This window comes from Protopterus annectens, chromosome 8.part0 (genome assembly GCF_019279795.1).
Source record: "Protopterus annectens isolate FY-2018-M chromosome 8.part0, PAN1.0, whole genome shotgun sequence".
Classification (NCBI taxonomy): domain Eukaryota; kingdom Metazoa; phylum Chordata; order Ceratodontiformes; family Protopteridae; genus Protopterus; species Protopterus annectens.
In genome coordinates this window covers 835,127,450-835,150,130 of record NC_056741.1, presented here as the reverse complement: position 1 = coordinate 835,150,130, position 22,681 = coordinate 835,127,450, and the positions used below count along the sequence as shown (strand labels likewise).

The 22,681-nt window shown below is 39.7% G+C and overlaps 1 protein-coding gene across 1 annotated transcript in view; it reads right to left on the bottom strand.

The window, feature by feature from the left end:
- The window catches only part of PORCN (porcupine O-acyltransferase), a 279,229-nt gene that overhangs the window by 250,466 nt on the left and 6,082 nt on the right, over window positions 1-22,681 (bottom strand). Inside the window, exons 2-3 of the mRNA XM_044079316.1 lie at window positions 5,776-5,934; window positions 3,858-4,050 (exon numbers count right to left, since the gene is read on the bottom strand). Of these exons, the coding sequence (XP_043935251.1) occupies window positions 3,858-4,050; window positions 5,776-5,911 (329 nt within the window). The 5' untranslated portion in view covers window positions 5,912-5,934. The remainder of the gene's footprint in view (window positions 1-3,857; window positions 4,051-5,775; window positions 5,935-22,681) is intronic.

The window sequence follows — 22,681 nt, the reverse complement described above, 5'->3', positions numbered from 1 at the left end:
AAAACACACTCTCCAAAGCCATGAACACAGCATCAATGGGACCTGACAACATCCCAGGCTGTGTCCTACAAAAACTACAGAATTAACTGGCACCCCACCTAAGCACCATGTTCAATCATAGCCTCACCTCAGGCTTTGTGCCCACTGAATGCCGCACAGCAATGGTTATCCCACTCCACAAAAGGGAAGTCACCATGAACCCCGGGAACTACTGCCCCATTAGCCTAATGAGCCTGGTGTGCAAGGCCATGGAACGTATCATTATGGAACTTATAAACAAAGACATTGGTAATCTCCAAACTCTGGACCCCACCCAGTTCGGGTTTGTAAAAGGCAGATCATGTCTCCTAAACTTGATAGACTTCTTTGAAGCAGTTACCAAAGCTGTAGACAAGGGTAAGGTGGTTCACACAGCATATCTAGATCTCGCCAAGGCTTTTGACACATCCCCCACTCTGGAAATATAGATAAACTCACTAAACTAGGTATAAATCCCTACGTCACAAGATAGGCTGCCAATTGGCTCACTGACAGAACCCACACTGTGAAAGTAGCAGACTCCAAATCCGACTTCAGACCAGTGACAAGCGGAGTGCTACAGGGTTCAGTCCTGAGTCCTCTCCTGTTTGGTATCTACTTTTCTTAAGTACAGGCTAACACAGAAGGTCTTTGACTAATGAAGTTCACAGATGACTGCAAACTAGGAGCCATAATCGAAACTCCTAACAATGTGGACATCCTACAAAAGGGCCTCACTGAGACAGATGCCTGGTGTCAAAGCCATGGCCTCAAGCTCAATGCCAAAAAGTGCATAGTCATCCCTTTGGTAAAAACTCTGTACCCATGAGATACTACATAGGTGATAGTCTACTTAACACCAAAAGTGTGACAAGAGACCTTGGGACACAGATGGTCAGTAGTCTCTCCTTTGATAATCACATCACCACAGTAGTCAGGAAATCCTTCTACATGGCACACCTCATCACAAAAGATTTCTCTTCCAAAAAAGAGGTCATTGTTCCCATCTACTAGTCACTCATTAGACCCATTATAGAGTACAACGCCCCTTTTGGTATGTACCTCACAAGACATCTACAACAACTGGAAAGGCTGCAGAAATACCTCACAAAGAGGACTACCGGCTTCAAACAGATGGCCTATGCAGACTGTCTCAAAAAACTCCAGCTTTACTCCATCACATATCGCCTACTCAGGGGCGATCTCTGCCTAACATACAAAGCTATGTCAAACCCAGAGCTGTTGGACATGCTCCACTTAAAGAAATCCAAATCCCTCTGAGCTACACACTCTAGGGACCTAAACCTTGTCAACACAATAAACAGAACATGCTGAAGGGATAGATTCCTGTCCCAGAGACTTCCTACACTCTGGAACAAACTACCTATGTATATCAAACAAAGCTCCTTATTAGTACTCTTCAAGAAAAATCTTGATGATTGGATGGGAAATAGGAAATTCACCCCGGGGATCACCTCTGTGGCTCTGTTTGACAGGGGCACAGGAAAATAATTTTCTTGGGTGGCAAAAGCCAGGGTACCATTTTGGCTAGGCTTATATAGGCCCTAGGGCCAATAGCCTAGTACCTACCTATGAACCTATATTTCCATGAACTTACAAGCCTTAATACTTAATAAATGTATCATACTAGACTTAAAAAGCAAGCTAAAAATAAATCTCCCTGCATCTCCCAATCCATCATAGATTAGTACTAAGCTAAGTGATCTTGTGAGACATTTTAAGTCTAGTCAATTGTCCCTTGTGAGACTCAAACCTTGCATCTTGTGTTTGCAAGGCAAACACCTTAACCATTAGGCCATCCTCCCTCCCAATCAGTGCCACTGTTCATGGTAACTTATTAAAAAAAAATAAACAAAAAACAAAGATCCCGAACAAATAAATGAGCATTAGAGCCATTATTCCTTATCACTCTTATTTACTTGTTCTAGATCTACTTCTTATGGACTGCTTTCTTACTGCCAGACAACAGGACACGGACACTGCCTTCCACTGTTTGAAATCATTTCCCCTTGGCATTTACTAGTCAGCAGTCAAGAGAGCATTCAGTTTAATAACGAAACTAAAAAAATTGATAATGAAAACAGTACATGCTTAGGCAAAGTTCACACTGCTACCCTAGCTGACCAGTATGCATACGCTGCATCTCTCATTGTCTCTGTTAGATCTAGTAGAAAATTTTGCAATAAACAATTAGACAGTCTTCAGAGTCTTGAAGCTGCTTTGAGAAAGTACTACCCAAATCACTAGTGTGAGCAAAAACTGCCCACACCTGTGATTGGCAAGGTTTAATGTATTCATCCATCTTTGGCATCAGAACTCACTTTATCTAATCCTTTGCAAAGATATAAGTTTCTATCAATTTTCTCTCAGCTACCAAACATTGATTTCCCATGTCCTTTTCAGGTCTACAAGCTAAATATGTACTGAACATCTGCAATTATCACTCCCATAGAAATAAAAGCATCTCTAGTAAGGTTAATATGAACCATCTGTTACCCCAGTGTTTTACATTATCAGGATTTGACAGACATTTTTTGGTCTATGCTATCATCTGTTTCCGCTTCATACTCCATATTCCCTTTAGTCACCAAGACCTGTGAGTCACAACTGCAGTTGTTATGAAGACAATAATGAATTTCAGGATAATGAAAAAAACATTTTGCATGCAAGCTGCACCCAAGATATTGAGCACTTCCTCCACATCTTTTCTCTTGAGATATTCTGCACTTTCCTAAAGAGAGAAGTGATTCATCCTACTGTATGTTCTTTTTCAAAGGTGAGCAAGAGACAATTAATAAAATAGTTTGTCTAACATAATTACTCAAAGGTGACTTTACTCTCTTGTTCTCTACGTTAAGTAAGAAAAATACAAACATTAAGACAATTTCACACAGCCTTTAGATCATGTTGTAAAGGCTTATTCTTTGGTTAGCTCTGTAACTTACAGATCATGTAAATACAGTGAAAATATCTTAATACAGAAGCAAACAAAATGTTTTACAGTAACTAGGCAACAAGGGGACTTGCTGCAATCAGGTCTAAAACTCTAAGTATCAAACTAAAGCAATTCATTTTATCTACCATATTACTTTAAAACAAGTCACATACAGCACACTGTTTAAATATCTCACAATACATTCTATGCTCAGAACAATTAAATGGATGGCAAAGAAGATTCAGTGGAACTTCTGAAATTCTACTGCATAAGCTCTGCTTTGTAAGCATACTATATTGCAATGTTGTGGTGTCTTTCGGCTTTTCCCGGTTAGGGGTCGCCACAGCGGAACTCCAGTCCGCTAATGATTGGTAGTTGATTTTTACGTGCCGAGTTACCAGCCCTGACGCACAACCTTCAACGAAGGTACGCCCATTCATGCATGTCTCCACACAGAAGACGCTCTAGCTGAGAATCGAACCGGACAGCGTCTTACTGTGAGGCGACAACGCTACTGCAGCACCACCACCATTTAATAAAACCGGCATCATCCTTGAGAAATTATATTACACTACCATGAAATGAGTGATTATTAATAACCTCTTAGGATGCAAGAAGTACAAAGAAACTGAAGAAAAAATATCAATTCAGTCATTTCTATGCGACAGTCATTACTTGATTAGTATCTACAGTATTACATTGTGAAAAGATTAAGTGATAGACTGCTGGAAAGACACTAACTGGAGAACTGTTCGACAGTCCTGACAGCATATGTATATACATCAGTGGCAGTTAGCTACTTTAAGCAAAGTTCTGAAATGCACCATATGAAATCACAGCTTCTGTTAGACTACGCCTGCTACAAAACATGGACAGCAATTACCCCATAAGTAGGTAGATGAGGATGGTGATGGAAAGGAAGACACCACGGTGGCTGGAGTGGCGGCACAAAAACAGGACAAGATAACACAGGAGGCTGAGCAGCACAACCCAGATCATCTGCAGTTGGAAGAAGTGATAAAGGCAGTAGAAGCCGCCAGCGACTGTGCTCAAGTGTTTCAAACATGTTGGCAAAGCTAGAAAAGGCATAAGCACACTGTTAAAATAAACATACAAACATGGCAACAACATAAACACAGAACTCACTAGTGCTAGCTGCTTCTGCTAAAGAAAATGCTTGCAAAATTATTACTGAGAGAGAACTAATTCAGAAACCTGTGGAGGCAGTGCTAATTAATGTAGGAAGACAGTGCTGCTCTATCATTACAAAAGAAATGTAAGCTAAATAGAAGATTATGATAGGGTCATCAATCGTAACGTACTTATTATGTGCTCGAGACATAAATGCCAAGAAATTCATCTCAAGAGCAAAGCTCAAGAGGTGAATCTTGACATCCATTTCAAGAACATGTAATATGTAGTTACAATCAGAGAAGCGATAATAATTCTTTGTACTGCATGGAGATCTATATGTGCCATCTACTACAAATTGGTGAAATGTTAAATGTTTTGTGCTGGTTTTGAAAGACAGTAGTCATAACCAAAGTAGTGTGTGCCCTTTAGCAGACAGCACACAGAAAAGGGAGTTGAAATGAAGTGGTTTCAACCCTTGCTACTGCTATTTACTGGTCTGCTTCTGGTGCAGACCTGACCTTAACAATGCCAAGGGAGTGTTTAACAATTGTTAAGCACTACTCCAAAGCTTTGTTGGGTCTTGCGCTATAGCAGTGCTGAATTAGGATGTAATTTAGCCATCTGTTTAACATAATCATGGAGCTCCATGCACTACACAAAGTTTATTTTCACTCACTCACTCTTCTTTAATCCTAGTTACCAGAAGACAAAGGAATCACCAAGATGGCCATTATTTATTTTCACTCCATATCCCCAAACAATATACATGTCTCTACAGACTTTGCTTTATCTAAGCAAGAGAGAGTTCTAGCAATCTTTTGATTGAATGCTTGATTCTGTTTCAAGTTAGAACATACATCCAGAATCAAGTAAAAAAACAGAAGTAAACATTCTTCCACTGCATAACTCAGGATTACCAGAATACTTTAATTTAGCAAAGTTGAGGTGACGTTTGTTTCTTTTTTCTGAAGCAGCTTCTGAGTGTAGTGATTAAACAGTGCCACCTAAAATCTACTTGGCTGCCACACCCTTGAATGTAAAAGGACATTAATGTCTTATATCCAATGATAGATAAGGGCTAGATACAATACGTGCCTAATGAATGTGGGCGACCAGCAGTTAAGTTCATACATACTGAAGCACCTGCAGGAGATGTTCAGTCCTCTGCCTTCTGTTAATCCCTGTCACATTTAGGTCACCTCAGCCTCAGTATACTAGGACTGCATTCAAATTAGCCCCACCACCAGGTGGCCCTCAGAAAGCCACCTACCTGTTCTTTTAAAACAGCACTACACATTGCTTTTCCTTTACAGTAGAACTGATGCCACTTTATGCAGTCATAGCTATATGCCTTCATTATGTATGTACTCTACACAAAACTAATTCAATGTCAGAAAATAAAATTATGTGCTGAGAAGTTTTATACAAGAAAATGCAACAAAGCAACGGTTTCTCATCGTTCATTTCAAGAACTCTCTAGGGTTTCCTTTTACTTCATAAACACAAAATTTTCTTTGACAAGTTTGACAAGCTGAATATAAAAGAAGAAAAAAGCAATATTCTCTCTTCTTTTAGAAGATAAAGAAACTTAACTATACATGATGCTTTTACGCACAACAATCATAAGCCACATTTCTCTTGCTTCAGTAGTACAGCTATAAACTCACAGAGTCGCCAAAGAACTCGACATCCCAAACAGATGGCCAGCAGCTGCCAGATTTGTTGTACCCCTTGCTCTGTTGTGGGTATGACACAGCCTTCAATTAATTGCTGGAAGTATTCTTGGCTTGTGAAAGTATGCATAATTATACCAGAAGTTCACAACCCTGAAATAAGCAAAACAACAGGTAAGCAGACATGTCAGAGTTGACAAAAAAAAAATCAGAGATGCCAATAATACAAAGTTACACAAGTATGATAGATAAGGATAGACATTTACAAAAAAAAAAAAATATATATATATATATATATATATATATATATATATATATATATATATATAGACAGTTATAGTGCCAATAACACAAAGAAATTATATTGCAATGCAGTTTAAACTAAAGCATTGTTTCCATGGTGTAAAGGGATGGTACCAAGATGGAGGGCCTACTGACCTGGCGTTAATCTAGTGAGCCCAGGTATCAAGGCAATAGCCAGAGAATGAAAGTAACTATCTAATACCATCTCACCTAACATGGGGAAAGGGAAGCATCTGCACAACTTTCTAGGTGTCATCTAGAGGAGACAGGTAACAGCTGCAGCATTAATGGCCAACTGGGGACTTCCTAATGTTATCAAACAGCATGTGACTCTGTAGCTATGTCTCGGCTTGTGGAAACTTATGATGGTTATTGTGCTTCATAAAGGCTTTCCAGTCTCCAAAAGCTTTTTTCAGGTGGCTTAGTTGGCATTACCAAGGGTGAGCAATAGCCTACAGCAGCTCTCCAACCCAGACATCCTAAATGCCATTAGCTATATAACACAGTGCTGCTCTCTCAACAAGTATTACACAATCTTCCTGGGGTCAGCAGAAGCACCAGTCTGTCAGACATGCTTAACCATTTTAGAGTTGCATCCTCCTTCTGCTACATGCATTGTCCTTTAATGTTTATGCTTTCTTACAATAAGCATACCTTCTTTTACTGGCACATAGCAGTATTTGTTTATTACACAACACAATTTATTCCAGTTTTTTGGAGTACCCTTCATGGTCAATTTAACAGTCATAAATCACTTGGAATATTTCCAAAACAAAATATTGAACCACATAACAAAACATTGCTTCATTTCACTTTTCTCACAGTTTGTAAGTCAACAAAATGTTCCTCTGATTGTTGGGTTTAACATATGATTATTAGCTTTTTCCCCATTTATAATGTCCAAGTTACCGCATGCTGCCATTAGCATTTTTAGTTTTGTATGAAATTGTTTTAGTAGTAATCTTTTTTTAATAAAAGAGAGTTACAAACTTATTTCAGTACATAGTATTGCAATATTCAAACATGAATGTTTCTGATAAGTAAACTTTACAGCTGTTGCTTTTGAAAAGCTCATGCACAGTGCTTTCTGAAAACTCCACAAGAATTCAATGACTTCTAGTGGAATGCATCCTAGAATTGTTGGAGAACTGATGAAAAAAACTAGTAATACTGCTAGTTTCTCTTTTCAACAAAATCATGGGAAGACAGATTCTTGAAAACTAAAAAAGAGGACAGAAGTGAATTCCTTTCACAAGAATAGGTGCAAGTCAAGGGCTGAAAACTATCAACCCATCATTAGTCTAAACTCAATTGTAGGTAAAATCATGGAACCTCTGCTGATGAACTCTCCATCACATCCAGAAGCCAGTCCTGCAATAAATTCAAAGCAATATGTATTCACACTATAAAAGTCATGCTAAGCAAACCCGATAAGAGGTCTTAGATTAGGTAACCTGGGTAGTAAAATCAGGATCTGTAGATGTGGTCTACATAGATTTCATTAAGGCATTTGGCATGGTAAGCACCTGAAAAATCATGACAGCCTTGTTTAAGTTATGCTAGAAAGGGTAAAACAATGGCTTTATAAAAGGACACAGCAGGCCATAGTAAAGAAAGTCCACACAGATGAAAGGATGCTTACCAGCATGGTTTGTTAGGTGCCAACAGTGGCATATACGAGTGAAACAGCAACAGTTTTGGAAGGAAGGAAGGCAGATGCTAGAATAGACTGCAAACAGTCATCAGTCATGTAAAATAAGTTACTATACCTGTTTACTGGCAACTGCTAACACCTCATTTCAAGTACTGTACACAGTTATGGAGATTTCATTTTTGTGAGGATATAACCAGGCTATATTACGGGCATGGCAATAAATTGACAAAGTCCTCAAAAGAAGCCATATAAAGAAAAAATAATGCAAGGAAATAATGTGTACAGTCAAAGAGGCAATGGATATGATAGAGCATTTAAGGAGATTTAGAGTCAAAATGTGCACTCCAAGAGAGACAGAGAGAGAGAGAGAGGAGACAACTTGAAAAATAAATGGTTGAAAAGTAATAAGGGATATACTAGGAAGCGTTTTTTTAAGGAGAAGGTAATTAATGACTGGAGAATAATTTCTGAAGTTGTGGCACTGTCAAAACTGTAACATAATTTACAAAAGAAGGCATGGGATATAAATAAGTAAATTCTTATTTGTCAGGAAATCGTCCGCTGCTGTTAAGATCTGCAGTTTCTGAGAAATTTCTATTGCAGTATAACAGCATTTGACTCCAGAACTCTCTCCTACATTGTTGACTCATTTGTCACAAAATTTGACATGAGTGTAAAGCCCTAGTTTACATTTCTGTCTGCAATCATGTTTGTGCTATCAGCCAAATATATCTAAAGTTATTAAATATGAAAATCTGATAGCTTAATGTGGGAGTGGAGACTGAATCTTAATGGATGTGCTTATGTGAGACTCAAATTAAGACTTACCAAAATTTAAGCATGATAATGGCTCATTCTGCACCCTTTTCCGTCTTAACCCTATTATTTCTCAGACTTCCAAGATGGCTGCATAGTGATCAACAGCTTGATTTCAGATCTCCCAATTTGAAGAAAAAAAAAAAAGGAGAGAGAGATAAGGGATAGAAACTCTACAAGGTTTAGTAAATTCAGTTACTTGCTAGTAAGTGCACTGCCAGGATATTAGCAAAGAAAAAACTTAAGAGCCTGAAAGAAAATCAACTAGAAAAGTTAGAGAGAAAACACTGGCTGAAAAGAATCTTGCAGCTGTTCAGCAAAATGCAGTGCAAGCTCCAGCTTTGGTGCAAGACATGAGTTACAGTAATCTACTAGTAGAAAAAAAGTCAAATGCTGTCAGATGATATACTCCTTCACTGTTTTTGTTTATCAACTCCAATAACAAAAGGCTGGAAAAAGGACCAACATCACTTGTGGAAGAAAGAACACATTAAACTCGGGTCTTGGTACCATCACCTCCATCTTCTAATGTTCAGAGCCGTGGTTGATTTAGTAAGGGACCATGTGCTCACATTTTTATAAATTTTATCCTAACCCCATATCACAAAAGAAAGGTTCTGTTATAGCAGAAATATGAGAAGGTTTTCTGCTAGGAAGTTTTATACAACTGCTGAGATCAATTAGTTGGATTTTGTACTTTACTATTAAAATGATTCAGTGTAATTGTTTAGTACATTTCTGAATATTTTATAAAAGTAGTGCCGCCACCCCCCCCCCACCCACACACACACACACACACACACACACACACACACACACACACACACACACACACACCATGAATCAACAGTCAGGCTAAGGAGTCTTCATTGAATTACTTTACAGATCAAGAATATACTATGTTGTTTGGTGGTCAGAGATCATATTTGGTTTAAAACATCACCAGATAAAAGCATACTACCAATCTTATGAAAAACAGGGAAGCAAATAATTAAGCAAAAAACTGCATATAAATACTGGAAAGCTAAGATACTAAGTTCCATAATCCTAGGACATTCTGGAACTCTCTGGATAAACTCTGGATAAATTAGTTCAAAATGATGTGAAAATTACTGAACCTACAGACATTGCCAATATACTGGCTGACAGGTTCAGTGCAAACTTCTCACCCCCCCAAAAGGAGAGATATCTATACCAGAGGATTGTAGCCCCCCAAACATCTCTAACGCCCAGGTGACAACTGCTCTCTCCAAGGCGAAAAACACAGCATCCATGGGACCGGATGGTGTCCCCGGCTGTGTGCTCCATGAACTCAATGAGGAATTAAACCCGCAGTTAGGACAGCTGTTTAATCTTAGCCTCACCTCAGGATACATACCCAAGCAGTGGTGCACGGCAACTGTGGTCCCACTTCACAAAGGCGGTGCCTCCACCGACCCTGGAAATTACCGTCCCATCAGCTTGACAAGCCTGATCTGCAAAGCCATGGAGAGACATAGGGATCTTGCAGACTTTGGATCCAACCCAGTTTGGCTTTGTCAAAGGCAGATCATGCCTTTTAAACTTGGTTGACTTTTTCGAAACAGTCACCAAGGCCATTGATGAGGGAAAGGCAGTCCATACAGCCTACCTCGACCTGGCAAAGGCTTTCGACACAATACCCCACTCAGGTATCATTGAAAAACTCATCAGCTTAAATGTAAACCCATACATCACAAGATGGGTTGCAAACTGGCTAAGTGACAGAACCCACAGGGTCAGAGTTGCTGGCGCCATGTCAGACTCAAAGCCTGTCACAAGTGGTGTCCCACAGGGCTCAGTCCTGGGCCCACTCTTGTTCGGCATCTACTTTTCTGAAGTACAAGCAAACACAGGAGGGTTATGGCTGACAAAGTTTGCAGATGACTGCAAACTGGGCGCCATAGTCGAAAACACATCTGACACAGATATCCTTCAGAAGGGTCTCACAGAAACGGATAACTGGTGCCAGAACCATGGCCTAAAGTTAAACACCAAGAAATGCATAGTCATACCCTTCGGGAAAAACAAGGTTACCCCTAGCTACCATATAGGTGGCAATCCACTGAGCACAGAAGAAGTTATCAGGGATCTGGGTACCCAGGTTGACAGTAACCTTCCGTTCGACACCTACGTTGCTAAAGTAGTTAGGAAGACCTTCTACATTGCCCACCTGATCATGAAGGGATTCACATCTAGATCAAGGGAGGTCATCATCCCCCTGTACTCATCACTCATCAGACCAATGATTGAGTACAATGCCCCATTCGGAATGTATCTGACCCGACACCTGCAGCAGCTGGAAAGGCCCCAAAAGTTCCTCACCAAAAGGATAAAGGGTCTCAAAAATATGTCTTATGCTGCCCGACTGAAAGAACTCCAGCTCTATTCAGTCGCTTACCACTTACTCAGAGGTGACCTGTGCCTGACATACAAGGCCATGTCAAACCCAGATTTGATGAACATGCTTCACCTCAAAAAATCTAGATCCCTCAGAACTACAAGGGCGGGAGACTTAAACCTTTACGGTTATTAATAGGACCTGCTGGAGGGACAGATTCATCACCCAGAGACTCCCTATGCTGTGGAACAAAATCCCGGTACATGTGAGGCAGAGCACCTCACTGGCCGTGTTCAAGAGAAATCTTGACCAATGGATGGGAGATCGCAGATATACCCCAGGGATTACCTCAGTGTCACTGCTTGACAGAGGCACAGCAAAATAATGGGCATAGTTTTCTTCAAACTAAAGGGGTGGCGAAAGCCACAAAAACTCTGGGCTAGGCTTATAAATGCCCTTGGGCAGATAGCCTAGTATGAACCTATGAACCTATGAAACCACTACTTCCAGCACATAAAGCCATGCCTCCTGTGCCCATGAACTAAACAGTGAGTTGAAAAAGCAAGACAGTTTTGTGGTTCTCGCCTTCTTGATTCAGTAAAACAAATTGTAAAACATTTTCTCCTACCAGATTCTAATATCTGGTCTTCTCAGTCTGCATTGTTAAAACTAGTTGCGTACACAAACCTCAAGCAAAAACTTGGATAAGCATCTGTGGACAAACTTCTTGTCAACTTCCTTAGCCTTTCTGAATCATCTACTGTACTATCAAGTAACAGTGATCAATCATTTATGGACGGTATTGTTCCATGTACCTGGAAAAGGGTGTTATAGTTCCAATGCATGAAGGTAATGCATCACTGGCCCTAAACTAAAGGCCTATTTTATTGTTCCTATTGTCAAAACTACTGCAAAATATGTACACAAACACACAAAACCTAAACAATTCTGAACTCATTTCCAAAACACAGCATGGTTTCAGAATAGTAAATATTACAGATATGAAATCTGTGATATTCAACAGTCAATTAAACAGGAATTTTTTAAACTAAAGCGTTTGATATTGTTGATCATAATGCAATATTAATCTGGAAATATTAAATATTTTATCTGGAAATACTTTGTTATTCAGTGTCACCAGGTGTTGTTTTTTAAATTACTTAGAAAATATGTACCAGTAAAACTAAACTGGAATAAAAGTTCATACCTTCTTGTCCTGATGCAAGGGACCCACCAAAGCTCGAAGCGAGACATTCTTACTCAGTTTCTTAGGCATGATTTGGTAAGTCACTTTAGAACTGCCAAACTAGTAAAATACATAAATGACAACAATCTTCCCTGCTGATATTATTTTATATGCAGTTACTATTAAGCTACATCCTAGCTTATTCTCATGGCTTGCAATTGCAGAACAGAGCAGAGCAGCACTTTGATACCAGAAAGACAATTCCCGGGATTCAATGACACCTACACTAAGTGTACACTGTTCTGAGTGAACAGACAACACAAACATAACTCACACTTTCTTCCTCCTAATTTCAGTTTTTCATAGGTTGGTACTAGGCTATCGGCCCTAGGGCCTATACAAGCCTAGCCATAACAATTCCCTGGCTATTTCTTCCCACACTATTTACTTCCCTGGACCCGTCTAGCAGGGCGACTGATGTGATCCAAGGGGTGAATTTCCTTTCTCCCATCCAATCGTCAAAGTTCCTTTTGAAGAGAGCCAAAGAGGAGCTCTGCTTGACATGTATGGGCAGTCTATTCCAGAGTCTGGGGAGTCTCTGGGTCAGGAACCTATCCCTCCAGCATGTTTATTGTGATGACAAGCTTTAGATCCCTGGAGTGTGTGGCTCTGAGGGATTGGGATTTCTTTAAGTGTAGCATGTCCAACAGCTCTGGGTTTCACATGGCCTTGTATGTTAAGCAGAGATCACCTCTGAGTAGACGATATGTGACAGAGTATAGCTGGTGTTTTTTAAGGTGGTCAGCATAGGGCATCTGCTTTAGGCCTGTGATTCTTTTAGTGAGGTATTTCTGTGGCCTTTCCAGTTGTTGCAGATGTCTTGAGAGGTACATACCAAATGGGGAATTGTATTCTATAATAGGTCTAATGAGGGATGAGTACAGTGGGACAATGACCTCCTTTTTTCTGGATGGAAAGCCCTTAGTGATGAGATGTGCCACATAGAAGGATTTCCTGACTGTTGTGGCGATGTGGTTATCGAAGGTGAGACCACTGTCCACCTGTGTCCCTAAGTCTCTTATCACACTTTCAGTGTTTAGTCTACTGCCACCTATATGGTAATTCATGGGTACATGTTTTTTCCCCAAAGGGGATAACTATACATTTCTTGGCATTGAGCTTGAGCCCATGGCTCTGGCACCAAGCATCTGTTTCTGTAAGGCCCTTTTGTAGAGTATCCACATCATTTGGGGATTCAATAATGGCTCCCAGTTTACAGTCATCTGTGAACTTTGTTAGCCAGAGTCCCTTAGTGTTGGCCTGTACTTCAGAGAAGTAGATGCCAAACAAGAGTGGTCCCAGGACTGAACCCAGAGGTACTCCACTTGTCACTTGTCTGGAGCTGGATTTGCAGTCGGCTACTTTTACAGTGTGGGTTCTGTCAGTAAGCCAGTTGGCAATCCATCGAGTGAAGTAGGGATTAATGCCCAGCTTAGCAAGTCTATCTATGATTTCAGAGTGGAGGATTGTGTCAAAGGCCTTGGCGAGGTCCAGATAGGCTATGTGGACTGCCTTACCCTCGTCCACAGCTCTGGAGACTTATTCGAAGAAGTCAATCAGGTTCAGGAGACAAGATCAGCTCTTCACAAACCCAAACTGGGTGGGGTCCAGTGTTTGAAAATTGCCAATGTCTTTGTTTATAAGTTCCATGATAATATGTTCCATGGCCTTGCAGATCAGGCTCGTCAGACAGATGGGGCGGTAATTCCCGGGATCCAAGGTGGATTCCCCCCTTGTGGAGTGGGATAACTGTAGCTGTGCGCCCCTCAGTGGGTACTAAGCCTGAGGTGAGGTGATGATTAAACATGACACTTAGGTGAGGTTCCAGATCATTTTGTAGTTCAGGTAGTACACAGTCCTGGATGTCATCTGGTCCCATGGATGCTGTATTCTTAGCTTTGGAGAGTGTGTTTATGTGTGTGGCCATTATTATCAGAATTTGGCAATCTTACGATATTGAGATGGGCCATTTAAGGGGTGAGAGGGGGGTGAAGTTTTGTACTGATATTCTTGCAGCTTTAAATATTGACAGGGATTCCTAAAGGTTAACACAATGTTTACACTACATGTACACTCTGACAAAAAAATGTGACAAGGATGTTCTTAAATACATATCATGTACACTTAGTGTTTGGGTCAGATTCAATAAAGCCTACACTACCTGTTTTGTTAACACATGTCATGGTGTAGCTGATGCTTTTCTCAATTCCACTTCAGCTAGCACTCTTTAATATCTACTCTTTACTACCTGAATTCCCGAATCATTGAGATTCCACTAAACTGCAAGTGGTTATTGTGAATAAATGGCTCACATCTGACGTCATTTTAAAATCCCACATAGACTAAAACCAGCAAAACAATGAGATCTTTACTCTGTCAAAACACTCCTCCTCTCCACCCTATAACAAATCACTGCAGCAATGTACTCAACCTTCTTCACTCAGCATTCCTCATCATTAACCTATAGTCACCACTGATATAAAAGCCTATATTAGGATACAACAGAATTTCTAGAGTTGTTCCAGGTCATCACAGTAAAGTACATCTTTGCTCACTTCCTAGCCAGACCCGGCCTGTCACCCATGCTCTGTACAGCTAAATCTAGCTATGAAAACAGAATTGCAGCAGATAGTAAAGACAACCACAAGGCCTTCTATAGTTATGTAAAGAATTTCCACAGCAATACCCAGATTTGCTCTGAGCTACTGCACAATCGTAACGCCTATACCGAGCCAAAAGATATTACCAATATACCAGCTGGCAGATTCAGTGCCAACTTTACCCCTCTCTCCCCCACCCAAGGACCAATCACAATACCAGTAGATTACCAGGCACCAAGTATTACTGCTGCACAGGTTAAAACAGCACTGTCCAAGGTCAAGAATACAGCTTCTATGCAACCTGTCAATATCCCTGACTGTGTTCTACATTAACTACAGAGTGAACTGGCACCTCACCTGTGTTCCCTGTTCAATCACAGCCTCACCTCAGGCTTTTTCCCTACCAAATGGCATACTGCTACAGTCATCCTTCTCCACAAAGGAGGAGCGACTACAGACTCCGGGAACTATCGCCCCATTAGCCTGAAGAGTCTGATATGCAAAGCTATGGAACAAATTATCATGGACATAATAAACAAGGATATAGGGAATCTCCAAACTCTGGATGCCACACAGTTTGGTTATGTGAAGGATAGATAAAGCTTGTTCAACCTGGTTGACATCTTTGAGTCAGTCACCAGAGTTGTGGATGAAAGCAAGGTGGTTCATACAGCCTACCTTGATCTGGCTAAGGCCTTTGATACTATTCCCCATTCAGGAATTATAGAAAAACTCACTAAGCTAGGCATCAACCCCTATATCACTAGGTGTGTTGCAAATTGGCTCACAGAAAGAGTCCAAATCAGACTGCCGACCAGTCACGAGTGGAGTACGACAGGGTTCGGTCCTGGGTCCTCTCCTATTTGGTATCTACTTCTCTGAAGTCCAGGCCAACACGAAGGGACTCTGGCTGACAATGTTCACAGACGATTGCAAGTTGGGAGCTATTATTAACTCTCCAAGTGATGTTGACATCCTACAGAAAGGCCTCAGAGACCAAAGACTGATGTCAGAACCATGGCCTTAAGCTCAATGCCAAAAAATGTGGAGTCATCCCCTTTGGGAAAAAAACCAGTTCCCATGAATTACCACATTGATGGTAGTTCACTGAACACATAAAGCGTTATAAGAAATCTGGGAACACAGGCTGGCAGCAACCTCTCTTTTGACCACCACATTGCCACTGTGTTCAGAAATTCCTTCTATGTGCCACATCTCATTACTAAGGGTTTTGCATCCAGAAAGAAAGAGATCATCATCTCCCTCTACTCTTCCCTCATTAGGCCAATCATCAAGTACAAAGACCCATTTGGCATGTACCTCACTAGACATCTGCAACAACTGGAGAGACCACAAAAGTACCTCACAAAGAGGATCCTAGGCCTTAAACACTTGTTCTATATGGACAGACTCAAAAACTCCAACTATTCTGTCTCATATCGCCTTCTTAGAGGCGATCTCTGCTTGACTTACAAAGCCGTGTCTAACCCAGCTCTGTTAAAAATGTTACATCTAAAGAAATCCCAATCCCTCCACACCACACGCTCCAGAGACCTCAACCTCATTACCACAATCAACAGAACAAGCTGGAGGGACAGGTTCATAACCCAGAGACTGCCATACTATGGAATAGACTTCCCATACATGTCAAGCAGAGCAAATAGAAAATTCACCTTGGGGATCACTCCAGTGGCTCTACTCCACAGAGGCACTGGAAACTAAGATCAGGTGGCACAATGCCAGTGTAATCCTATGGGCTAGGCTTGTAAAGGCTCCAAGGCCATTAGCCTAGTACACACCTATGACCCTATAATGAGATGCATGTTACTCATAGGATCACAGATTAAGTGCCCTTGTGAACCATTTTAAGCCTAGCCAGTTACCCCATGTGAGAATCAAACCCTGAACCTTGTGTATGCAAGGTAAACACCTTAACCATTATGCCAACCTACAAAAACTTTGCAATGATCTTCCCTTTTCTCTAAGGTTTAGCTCAGGAGAAAAGCTAAACATGCTTTAAAGGACCATTTCACAAAAGAACATAAATGCGGGTGTGTTGTAGAATGAAGCTTGTACGCTTCTGTTTCACAATGCACTTTACCTACTGCATCCAATTTTTTTTCAGTTAGGTATATAATCCAGTTGCTTATATACAGCACATAAGACTTTAGCTAGTTTGCTCTTCAGTAGACAGGAACTGTATTAGCTTTGATTCAAATTTCTCAGTTTATCTGTGTGCACATTTAATAATATATATTACATATATGTGTCTCCTTAAAACTGTATGTTTTTTTCATATTTGGAGCATTTTTCTCAGGACTCGGATGAAACTGTGTATTCCAAATCAACAAATATGAGTGAGGGAGGGAGTGAATTAATAAATAAATAGCAATGCAACCACTGATACCATCTACTGGAATGATGGCATCTGACCTCTTGCCTCTGATTCTCCATATCAGACATACTGTTTACATCATGCACAAATCTCAGCATTGGGGAAGTGGGCTCTCATACAATCAGAATGGTCTCCCTTACAAATCAGATACTGACAACTATTCTACCTTTAAAAACACTGTTAATTGCCTGATGCAAGCATCATACTGTGCTAGATGTGGAGGCAGGATGCTAATCTTACCTCTAATCGTTCATCGTTCACACTTATTTTTCTTTCTTTGTTGTGCTTGATAGTTGCTTGTTAGAGAAAATAAGGTCAGTCTCTATTAAAAAGTCGTCTTTAGTAAGGTACATTTATTACAGCTGGATGTATAGGGTATGATTTAATTCATACAAAACCAGCCTATATAAAGCACTCCTCTTGTTTTAAATATCTTGCTTACTGCTCTCTTTAGATCTAGTCTGCATAGCTCTCAGCTATCCCCGATTTTGCAGAATACCCCTGAATTTACTTCATATTTCTGTCTTCTCCCAAGTAAAATATTAGATTTTTTTGGTAAATCAGTGATTACAGTCAGTCAACAATGCAAGACATTAGAGTTTTGCACTTTACCGTTCAGGAAATGCAAGTCAATGCAATACCTGTTCTAATTGAACCAGGGTAACACTTAAAATGGTGAATAATTTTGGACTTTTTTTTCCCATAACTTTTTGGCTTTATCTAGGATTCTTGAACAAAGAATTTGTGAGGCAAGATGATTTGCAGAATGCATATTTATCAGATCTACGCCTTAATTTCTGTTTTCTGTACATATTTTACTCCAAGCCCTGTTTGATGGGGTACCTTAATTACTGTAATGCTTTAATGTGCAACCAATGTCATGTTTTATCATTACATGCTTTGATTTTTATTTTTCTGTCTGAAGCTTTTTCTTCTCAGACTTCTGTTGCTGTTGTTGTAAAAATGCCAAGCCAAGCTGACTAATTCATTTATGAATGAATCGACCATTTTAAGTGTTTCTGGCAGATTAACACCAAGTTTCATAAAAATGGTCTTTTAAATAATGATTTTCCACCATTAAAGTTATCATATGTTGTTTCCATGGACTGCTTGAGCTATACACCTTCAGCAATTGTTTTTTTCATGCTGTTGTTATGGTAATAGCCATGCATCCACACATGCATCCCTGTGACCGATTCATTCTCATTTGGATGTATATGTGTTTCTACAGCAACTGCTGTTTTATTTATACTTCATGAAATACTTGCTGTTCTAGGACTGTAGGCAGCCTTAACATGGACACACTGGTGCTCGTCTCCTGATGTGATGGAAATGTATTAGTTCAGCAGGAAACAGCACAGCTGCATGTCAGATGAGAAAGAAAGCAGCATGTCTAAAGCCAGATTAAGGAAAGCGAAGAAGCAATGGACAGAATAATTGAGTACAAGCTCCAGAGTCTCAGTATAAACTAGATTGCTTTATCAAGTGTGCAAACAATTTCAAGTAATGTTAACCATCTTTTAAACACTGACTAGGGGAACATAATTGAATTTATTTTTGGAATTGTGCATTAGTGATTAAACACTCGAGTGTTGATAATAAGGCTGGTACCCTCACTAAGCACTACAGTTCATTTCTACGGAAGTCTAGAAGGTTGTGTACATTAAAGACTTACAAAATTTACATAGCAGGTGAGTGGAATAAAACCTTTCACTATCCTGGATTTTAGACAACTTCCTAGTAAGAGATTCAAACACACCAGGCAAGCCCATAAATGGAACCAGTAAGAGAAGTAAATGCTTCTGATGCATTACAAACTGCAGACGTACCTGCTGATTCCTCATAAATATACGAAATGTGCATCTGATTGTTTTTACTGGGCATGTACAGCTTCTGATGTCTACCTCCTACACTGGGTCATCTCTGTAACATGGGCACAGCTTAGCGATGGCAACTAAATGCAATAAATAATCAAGTAAATGAAGCCAAAGCCTGTCAGATATTCATTTTCACTACTATAACCTCTGATGCATATTATATCTTTAAATAAGGCTATAACCAGAAACGTTTATTTATTTATCTAAACATTTGTTTACCGGGAAATTCCAACTTAGAACGAAGTCAGTTTTCAGTGGGGGACCGGGGAGAAATGCTCCAGATGCATGTCTTTGTAAAGTGGGAGGAAACTGGAGTACTGGAGGAAACCCACATGAACCCAGGGAGGACATGCAGACGCTGCACAGAAGGCACCCCAGCCGAGAATCAAACTGGAGAACCGCTTGCTGTGAGGTGACAATAAAAGCACTGCACCACTGAGACATCCTATTTAGTGTACAGGAATTCATTCATTCACTACTTAAACAAATAAGAGTCCTGTTTACAAGTGACAGTTTTTCAGACTCTGCTTAGGCCAATGAACAAAAAACAAACACACGACCTCAATCAGTATAGTTAACCAACAACTGAAAGTACACTAGCATACAAACAAAAGACTGTATACAACATCTTAAACACGTGGATAGGATATTGGCCCTGTTAAATATACACAGAGACAAGAATAAGAAAATTGTTAAAACTATGCAACACAAATACAGTCACGCCACTCAGACAAAAAGCAGTATTTATTTATTTATATTTATTTATTTAACATTTGTTGACTGGGTTAATCCAACTGGGACAGAGCCCTTTGTCAGTGGAGACCTGGGGAGAAAAGCTCCACAGTAACTACATACAAAGTAAGTTGACTTATAATAATATAAAAATATATCCCATAGACATAACAAGTTAACATAGATTGCAAATAGAATCAAATTCAGCAAGAAGAAGCAAAGAGGAGAGTACAAGGAATAATACAAAATAATCTGTTGACAAGTTAAAGTTATATACCAAAAATAAGCTGTGAAAACAGGAAGACATGGTCAAGTATGGAAAGAAAAGAAGTTTAAAAGTGTAGGTTGGAAGCAGAGAGATTAAAAAAAGGTGGACAGAAGTGTTACAATAAAGAAAACGGTAGAGTTACACTTAAGTAGTAGCAAGAAGAGAGATAAGATGCATTAGAGAGATGGGTCAGTCAGCAAGGATATAGCAGACAGTTTGTTTTTCTTTACGTAAGTTTTTACTGCCTTACTGAATTTAGATTTGGGTCTAATGAGTCGTATGTCTAGTGTTAGTTTATTCCAGTTCTCAGCAGGGTAACAACAATAAAGGTTTTTACCTATGTTGATCTTGGGTTTATGAATAGTGAGGAGATGTTGTTCAGAGCTCCAGAGTGATCTAACAGTATATAGTAGAATATAAAAATCCAAAAGTAAAAAAATAAAAATAAAAAAAAGACAACCACCAAATCTGCGAGTCACCCGTTTTTTAAAGTAAGCACTTTCTTTATCCAGTCAGACATTTCATGCTAAATCTACTGACAAGTATGTGACAAAACAAAAGCATTACACAACCACAATGTTGGAATAGCAGTTTGAACCTAATAGTGAGCACAAAATGATACAAGTATAAAACTTACAAAAAACACAAAACACTTGTAAATAAGGAAAACTATAACTATTCTTCAAAAGAATCAGAAAACAGGCTATTGAACTCAGAAAAAGTATGAGGTACATTCAGCTTCTATCAAAGATTATAAGAACATTTTTACAAATACATTCAGCAGTAACCCTTACTCCCAAACTGATGTACTGGGTATTAATAAACCCTGTTATTTCTGAAGGATAAAATAATTTTTAGTAATTATTTATTACTGGACCACATAGATTTTCCCAGTACTGCTTACTCAAACTTTTGGGCTTTGTGAGCCTTATGAAATTGCATGCGAAAAATCATTGTGAGAAAGTTGTAAAATAAAAATAGTGGAATCTCTGGAGGTGCAGAGAAAAGCAAACTAGGCATATAATTTTTCTACATGTACATTTGGCAAGATCAAGTCTTGGGTACCAAGCAAAGGGAGACCCCAATCCTAAGTTCACAGGTGGGACTGACACCACTCTGAGGAAAACACACCATCTGACCTCAATTACTGCCTTATCATCCTTTTAGACCCTCTTGTGAGGCAGTGACATTTATTTACTGAGTTTATTAACTAGAGGAATGACATGGTTGCAGGACCCTTTTAGTCATTTCCCAGGCCCCAGCAACAACAAGGTACAATAACAAAACTGTAAATGAACATGTAGTACATGAAATAAAGTGAATTCATAGAACACAAATCTTACAAATACATAAACTTAAATACATCAAATTAGATGCAATAGTTATACAACGATTTGCAAAGGTACTGTAAATAAAGTATAAAGTAATAAGTTAGACAAGAAAGATTAATAAAAAAATCATAAGTATATGACAGAGTGAATTAATATTCATCCAAAATCCCACTTGTCTCATAGCTAATCCAACAAGATAATGAACTTCAACTCCCGGGTGTCCCAGTGCCAATAAACAAGTCAACCAACTATACCACTGCGATGTATAGAACCATTTTAATGTCCCTCATCTATGACACCTACTTCAACAAATTAAGAGTTCTTACCCACAGTACCTACAGAACCAGCACACATAAGCAAACTCTACAGTAAAAACAATAAAGCTAGCCATCTGAATTGGTTTACAGGGGTAGAGCCTTGACTACAACCCAGGTTACAGATTTTGATTAGCAGCTTCTGCACATAGTGGCGCCATCAGGGAAGAAGAGGAGTGAAGGGGATGTATCTACTCACCTCTCTCAGGAGGGAGGGCAAAGGTACACACACAGTTCTTTCACCAGTGGAGACTGGATAGATGCACACAATGTGCTTATCCTACAAGTAAATGTCCAGCACTACTCCTATTGCATACCTTCCCAGAAGGACGCTCATCTAGTATCAGTGGAGGGTTAGCAGCACACAGAAAATCCCCAGATAACTGCCTTAGGGATGGTCTCATTTTAGTTGGCTCTTGCCCACTAGTGGGAATAAAGGAGTCGACTAGTCAAGAGGGGGCTGAAGAACTGCAGGCAATATGGTAGGTGGCAAAAAAAAGAAAAAAATTCTGATCGGCTGCTGGCACTAAGGAATAAATTCAAACCCCTTCATTCTGAAGTAAACTGAAAAAGGTCTGCAAACACAACATACCTGGATTTAGCAATCAGTACACATACACAACATACCTGGATTTAGCAATCAGTACACACACACACACACACACACACACACACCATACCTGGATTTAGCAAGCAGTACACACACACACACATACCTGGATTTAGCAAGCAGTACACACACACACACACACACACACAACATACCTGGATTTAGCAATCAGTACACACACACACACACACACACACACACATACCTGGATTTAGCAAGCAGTACACACACACACACACACACACACACACACACACACACACACCATACCTGGATTTAGCAAGCAGTACACACACACACACACACACACACACACACACACACTACCTGGATTTAGCAATCAGTATACACACACACACACAAAACATACCTGGATTTTGTTTAAAAAATAAAAA